Consider the following 7,032-nt stretch of genomic DNA (forward strand, 5'->3'; position numbering starts at 1 on the left):
GTGTGTCTAATCACACGGCCAATAAAGAACATTCATTCATTCATATGACAGCTCTGAGTCAGGGCAAAAAGAGCAGAGACGTCATAAGGGTAGCCTTAAACTGACCCCCCCCCCAGCTCTGGTTGGCAGGTACTGAGCAGAGAGGACAGAGCAAGCATACAGGCAGGTAGGCCTGGTGGAATCTGCCCTAAGTTGCAGGAGGGAGGGCTGTGGGAAGACAGCAATAAAAGAAAGTACAACTGATTGTGTTGTTCTTGGTTCCTGACCAAGGCAGTGGACCAGCCACTCTGCCTTGCCTTAGCAAAACTATCACAGCTACACATAACTGCAGCCATAGCCCATCTTTTAGCATCACTTGTATGGGCCATCACTCTTTGTCGATGGAAGGGGGTCTCTTGCTCTCATTCCTGCATCCTACCCCCCCCCCAAGGTAGTCCTGCTTTCCCCCCAATCTGAGAAGAGGCCCCTGGGTTTGTCTGCAGCAAGAGGGCGGGGGGAGAGGGGGGAGGTGAAAGGCTCCCACACCTTTCTCAGGGAGAGAAACACAGGGCGCTTGCCAAAAGCCAAGAGCGGCGTTCTCGAAGCAGGAGGCTCCGAGCGCCCCGGCTCATTAGAGACGCATCTCGCTTGGCTGAGGTCCCGCACCTTCCAGCTCATTAGAAAGATGCCGTGGCTGCTGGCTGCGCCCCAATCATCTCTGCAATCAGCGCCTTTAATTAGGTTAATTAAATTGGATCAACCTCGCAGGGACACCGTTCCCCCCATGCTGAGGAGCAGCCAGACAGCCCCTGCTCCAGCTGCAGCCCAGAAGCTGTGCCCGTCACCCTTCCCTCTGCTCACCGGTGGGGCCCCGCCAGCAGAAGTGGGGGGGGAGCGCTTCTTCCCTTGGGCCAGGGGTAGGCAACCTTGCCTCTTTTGTGACTTTTTCAGGCAAAGGGGACGAGTCACTTTCTCCTGGTTTCCAGGCATCCCCTGAGGCACCATCCACCCCATTGCGAGAGATTTTACGGCAGCTCTTTGCAATTGCTTTTCACTTCACTGCCCTGAACCCTCAGTTCCTCGTGGACTTGCAAGACAACCCCTTAAGACTCTTCCCCTTCCAGCAGGAACGTTTCCCAATGCCCAACAGTAGGGCAGAAAGGAAACGGTCGGGCAGAGAATTTTTCTCCTCCTTCAAGACACAGGCGTGGGACTGAAGGAGAGCCAGGAAGCCACGGGAACACAGAAAAATGGAGAAACTGCAAATCGGTCAGAGTGCTTGCTGCCTCTCAGCTCACACAAAACCCTCTCTTGGTTACTCACCTCCCCTAGAAGAGCTGGCCTGATACCACAAACCAGATTTTCCAGCTCCCTTTTAGCCTTGCACATTGCAACAAACCACACGGTTCAGCGTCTCCCATCATCACAGCCATTCTCTTTCAGGGACAAATACTTCAAATGGGGGGAAAGAGGAGAGCAGCAAGACTGGCCAACCAGATTATAGCCAGTGTATCTGCTGGCAGAGCCTAGCAAGCCCATCCAGACCAAAGCCCGTTCTGGTTAGCGCCCAAATCCAGCCACAGCGGTCACGTTCCCAGCCAGCCTTCCGTGAAACAGCACCGCCACCTGCTGGGCATCCATCCACAACACCCACCTTGCCATTGGGGAGCACACCTGCACCTCGCCACTCTACTCTCTCACGCCGAAGCCTCTAGGGCATATAAGCACAGCACCAAATTCTAAAACACGCAGAAGTGCCACGCAGGGTCCGCCTTTTTTATACTTGCATCACAGCCCCGGAATGCACATTTTTATCCCTCCACTTCTGCAAGTCCCTTTCCTCCCTCGGGAGCTGTGCAAACCCCAAGCCAGGTGGGAGGCTGCCAAAGCCCAGCCTGGCCCAGCTTCTCCCCACTTTCAGAGCCCTTCAGGAAGGCAAGAGGCATCTTATCCCAGGGCTTACCTTCCCCTTCCGTCTGACCTGGCCGGGATCGGGCGCAGGGCTCTTTTTTCCCCAGTCCTTCTACCTTAAAAAGGGAAAAAGGAGGAGCCAAGCTCCAAAGACAGCGCCTGGATGGGCAGGGTGGAAAGGACAGTAACACACTCGCAACCATTCTTATTGGGTTTATTGAACAGGTACCAGGTAAAAAGCTAAGGGGGGAAGCATTTGTAAAGTTTGCAAGCCAATCAAGGGAAGAGATCCCTCTTCACAGAAGAGTCAGCGCTTCCGTCTGAACTGGAACCTATAAATTGCTGGCTGATTTACAGTTTCCTTCTTCAACTTCACTCTCTCTGTTTTGTCCTGAAATCAAGAAGAAAAGATTCTCTAGGCCGCTTGCTCTGTCAAAAGCCTGGCCGTTGCTTCCAGAGAAGGGCCAGGTGCCCAGCCCAGCCCTTGGCCCATCAGCCAGCTGCTTCCCCACAGAAAAAACAGGGTCTTCCCAAGCTGGTAGCCAGAAAGACAAAATGCCAGAGAGGAAGGGGGTTGCTGCTCCCATCGCCTGCAAGGCAGAGCAGAGGCCACCTTCTGCAGGGCCCATCAGCAGCAATCCTCACCAAGAGATCTTTCCGGGTCTGGAGCTTCTGCGCAATGACAAACATCTTCCGCTCACGCTCGATGCGCTGCTTCAACAGGCTGTATTGACCCTTCCTCTGGCGGGCCAACCTCTGGAGGCAGAGAAGAAAGAGGCCATTCTTTTCACCCAGGTGCTCCCAAAGTGACACAATGTTCAGAGTGCTCCCACCTCCTTCCCTGAGGCTGGGCGGGGCTCTCCTTGCACCCAGGTCCTCCCTGCAACCCCGTCCTTCTGCAATCAGGTTGGGCAGGACCACCTAATGGAAGTGCTCTGAAGCTGCAGTCAAGGGACGCTGCTCTGCCTTTGCAGGAGGAGAACTGGAGGGGGCAGGGGCTGGCTCACCCCAGCAACAGGGCTGTCCAGTCCTGCTGCACCCTAGCCCAAGCATTCCTGAGCACAACCCATCATGGCAGATGTGAGCTGATTAGCCCCAACACTCAGGACAGATCCAAACTTGTTCCCCTGTAGACGAGGATGACTCAAGTCTCCTGGGAAAGAAGCAAACCCACCAGTCTGAACTAGTCTAGCGATGTCAGCAATAAGCCAGCCAGAGAGAAGGGGAGTTTATCATCATCTGTTGAGGTTCCCTTCCCCTCGGTGGTTCTAGGCCAGTGTTTCTCAACCTTGACAATTTTAAGGCATGTGGACTTCAACTCCCAGAATTCCACAGCCAGCAATGCTGGCTGTGGAATTCTGGGAGTTGAAGTCCACATGCCTTAAAATTGTCAAGGTTGAGAAACACTATTCTAGGCAACCTTTACATGTCCCCGCATTACATCTCCCGTCGGGTCCTCCCCATCCCAAAGGCAGCCTGGTGCAACTCCATTGCAGCTTCTGGAGCTAAGTTCCCTCCACTCCAGCTTTACAGGAGGGGACCAAGTGAACAGCAACAACCTCACATGCAGAGGAAGCAGCCGCACTCAGCCCTGAAAGTGGCTTCCCTGGCAGATCAGCCTGAAATCCACAACAGGAGGGAGAACAGTTGCACTCTTCTGTGGCTCAGCTGCTCATCCCAGCCGCCAGGCCATCCAGCTTCTGCCAGCGGAGCAATAAGAAGCCACCCAGAGTTAAACCTGGCAGCAGCCACAAGCTCACTGAAGTCCCTTGAAAAGGATGAACGGCCACTTCCCATCACCTCCCAGTTGCCACTTAAGACACTGCCTTTTGAAGCATGTTTTACGAACCACAAAAAAAAAAAAAACACTGAGTCTAAGTAGGACTGGCAACACCGTGGAGAACCAGAGAGGACTCTGTCCACCCTGACCTCTTCCTACATGTTGCCCCATCCAGGAGGAGGGGCTTGAAGGCACACTAGGAAGAGCATAAACCTTCTCCTGGACAGTAAAAGGAAAGCGAGTGCCTACTCAGCTTTGGCACGTACAACTGAGGTGCCCTGGCCACTCCCAACGACTTCAGGTATCTGCACAAATTTGCTCCTCCCCCCACCCCTGGGTGCAAACTGAGACCAAGAGAAGACTCTTGGAATCTAAGAAGCTTTAGAATATCAGACCTGTAATTGCCCATCAGTGGTGATCCCCGAAACAGCGTTTCTCTTCAGGGTTTCAAGGGTTGGCCTGTTGTAGACTCTGCTGACCAGCTCCGGAGCAGTGTTCAGGTGGAGAGCAACATCAAACCCTTGCACTGAGAAAAGGACAGGTTGGTTTTTCGTAATTAGTTGGTTTTTCGTAATTAGTTGGGCCCTCCCTCACCGACTCCCAGCTTGCAAACCGACTGAGGCCAGCCTTAGGTTTACAAAGGAAACGTGCTGCACCAATGGGAAAAGGCCAAATAACTCAGGCATGCTACTTCACTTAGAACAGCTTCAGCAGAGGGCGAGCAGAAGCTGGTTGCATTCTTCCTTGGGGGGGGGGTCCCCTAATCTTCTTAAAAAGGTTCACGATCTCAAGAAACCAGATTTTTACTTTTTACTGATACTGAATATCCACAAAGACTTGAATACCTTGAGTCTTGGAAGTTTCACCAATCTGTTCTAGGTGAATTGCAATTCAGCCAAACTGAAAAACTTGCTAGTTCTGAATTTTGGCTCTGAGACAAAAGGGTGAATACAGTGGATATAAAAACACCACACCCCCCTGTTAAATGCAAGGATTTTGAGATGTAAAAAAAAAAAAATCAGATCAAGATAAATGACCAACAAGGTAGCCCTGCTCCCTTTCCTTCAGCGTCCTACCAGAAGGTCAAAGTCCAGTTAGGCAGGTTTCTCTGCCACCTTGATTTTTCCATACCCAGTCTAATAATAATAATAATAGTAAGGTTGGAAGGGACCTTGGAGGTCATCTAGTCCAACCCCCTGCTCAGGCAGGAGACCCTAAACCATTTCAGACAAATGGCTGTCCAGTCTCTTCTTAAAAACTTCCAGTGTTGGAGCATTCACCACTTCTGGAGGCAGGTGGTTCCACTAATTAATTGCTCTAACTGTCCTTAGTTCTAGGTTGCTTCTCTCCTTGATTAGTTTCCATCCGTTGCTTCTTGTCCTGCCTTCAGGCGCTTTGGAGAACAGCTTGACTCCCTCTTCTTTGGGGCAGCCCCCGAGATATTGGAACGCTGCTATCCTCCTTACCTTCCTCCTTGGTGTCAAAAAAGAACAGGTGCTTATTGGGCTGCTTCCCTTCGGCTCCCAGCAGGTGGAGCTCCGACTTCAGCCTCTCGATTTTCTGGGATTTAAAAAAATGCCAGGCACAAAGTCAGGAACAGAGGCTTGGGCAGCTGCCTCCCCCCTCCGCCCCCAGCAAAATTCTGAGGTCAGGCATTGGTTCCCTCCCCCCAAAAAAAGGCGATCCTGGAACAGCTGAACAAGGAGAAGCTGGAAGGATTCTGGGCCCCCAACTGCCATCTCTCCCAGCACCAGGATGGGGTTTATTGGCTTGCTGGAACCCCTGAGGTCCAAGCAAGGCCCACCCTCCGGAGAGGACCTCAGCCCCATGGGCTCCTTGCGGGTTTCCTCTTTTGTGGAAAACCCAATGAAAGAAACACAAGGGCAACGCAAAACAATAATATCCAGAGGTTTATTTTGCTAATAATTTGGAACATAGGAAGCATAACACATCACTTACATTAATAACCCATTGCAATGACGACCATATGGCATAGCAGATTCCAGAAGGACACCTATAGGCCAATGGCCCCGAGCTAGACTTAAACTAACGTTTTTATACTTTTCTTCTTCTAATGACCACCCACAGATAGTCATTATCTTGCAAAATCAGTTCCTTGCAGGTGTACATTGGAACCTGCATCCATCAGCTACTTTCAGTACCCTGTTTCTTACTGTTCCAGACTATGTTCTAAATATATTTGAAGCAAGCAAGCTTAGCAAAATCATATTAAGTGAGGTACAATTGCAAACTGCAAAATTAAGCATAGCACAGACTTGGGTTCAATACTTGGCCCATGAGGCCTGATTTAGTTCGCCTGGGCCTAAACCTTGCATTAAAAAAAACCAAAAGCCAATATTTTGGTTTTCCACAAAACAAGCGGAGAGCGGCTGGGCCAGAAGACCTCGCCAGCACCCGGGGAGAGAGGGGGATGGGGGGAGTCAAGGGCTCCCTCTTCCCAGCCACCTTCGGGCTAACAGGTGGGACGCGCGGCCTCCTCCGCAGGGCCAGGGGGAAGGGCTGCGCGTGCCAGGACCGGGAAGCGGGTCTTCTCACCTGGACCTCGGCCGCCCGCTTCATCTCCACGTACTTCAGGTCCTGCGTCTTCAGCAGCTTCTGCTGCTCGGGCGGCGGGTCTTCTTCCTGCTGGCTGATCACGTGCGCCCCGTCCTGCCGGCAAGGAAGCGGGCGTCGGGCTCCGAGGGCAGGGGAGGGGGACCCGGGACCCTTTCGGACACCCCCGGCCCACTCCCGCGCAGCCCAGCGGGGAAACCGGGCGGGAAAGGCGGGCCGCGGGGCCACCTACCCCCCCCACCACTCCCCGCAACCCACCTGCAGCCGCTCGCGGGTCATGCGGAAGTAGAACTCGTCGGGGTTCTTCTCCTGCGCCCGGCGGCGCAGCGCCCGCAACGCATCCCGCTTCTTGTGGAAGTCGCTGCGGGGGAAAGCGCGGGGTCAGCAGCCCCAGGGAGACCCGCCGGCCGGCCCGCCCCCTCCCCCCGCCCGCGAGGCCCGTCACTCACGCGGCACGCAGCCGGTAGTCGCCCTTCTTCTCCAGCAGCCCCAGCGCCCTTCGCGAGGCCAGCTGAGGGGAAACGCGCCGTCAGTGGGGGAGAGGGTGAGAAAGAGACCCCCCGCCACCACCCGTCCCCCCCCCGCGACCCCGGAGCCCACCTGGCCCCGCTCGAGGTGCTGCCGCTGCCGCGACTTGGCCGCCTTCGTGAACGCCGCCATGGCTCCCGCTTCCGGCGAAGGGCCGCCCCGTCCGCGCCACGCAGGCGCGATAGGCGGGGCCTGCGTCCCTCGCCCCGCCCCGGGCTCCCTCGCGCGCTCCCGACCTGTTGGGCGGGGCCGCGCCTCTG

At 54.5% G+C, this 7,032-nt stretch overlaps 1 protein-coding gene across 1 annotated transcript; it reads right to left on the reverse strand.

The window, feature by feature from the left end:
- Positions 1-2,088: 2,088 nt before the first annotated feature.
- UTP11 (UTP11 small subunit processome component) lies at positions 2,089-6,971 on the reverse strand. Its single transcript, XM_039329178.1, has 8 exons — positions 6,845-6,971; positions 6,694-6,755; positions 6,503-6,605; positions 6,227-6,340; positions 5,137-5,230; positions 4,066-4,196; positions 2,536-2,646; positions 2,089-2,281 (listed from the first exon to the last, which is right to left on the reverse strand). Exons 1-8 carry the CDS (start codon positions 6,902-6,904, stop codon positions 2,198-2,200), a joined length of 759 nt encoding a protein of 252 aa, XP_039185112.1. The 5' UTR covers positions 6,905-6,971; the 3' UTR covers positions 2,089-2,197.
- Positions 6,972-7,032: the final 61 nt, after the last annotated feature.

The sequence above is a fragment of the Crotalus tigris genome, unplaced genomic scaffold, assembly GCF_016545835.1.
Source record: "Crotalus tigris isolate CLP2741 ecotype Arizona unplaced genomic scaffold, ASM1654583v1 scf7180000017614.5298720, whole genome shotgun sequence".
NCBI lineage: Eukaryota > Metazoa > Chordata > Lepidosauria > Squamata > Viperidae > Crotalus > Crotalus tigris.

Bases quoted from the DNA above. Each gene is read 5' to 3' on its own strand.
- UTP11 (XM_039329178.1), bottom strand. From the start codon at position 6,904: ATGGCGGCGTTCACGAAGGCGGCCAAGTCGCGGCAGCGGCAGCACCTC. The intron at 6,341-6,502 runs GTGGGTTGCGGG...CCTTGCCGGCAG, and splicing joins TGACCCGCGAGCGGCTGCAG to GACGGGGCGCACGTGATCAG. The intron at 5,231-6,226 runs GTGAGAAGACCC...TTTAAATCCCAG, and splicing joins AGCGGGCGGCCGAGGTCCAG to AAAATCGAGAGGCTGAAGTC.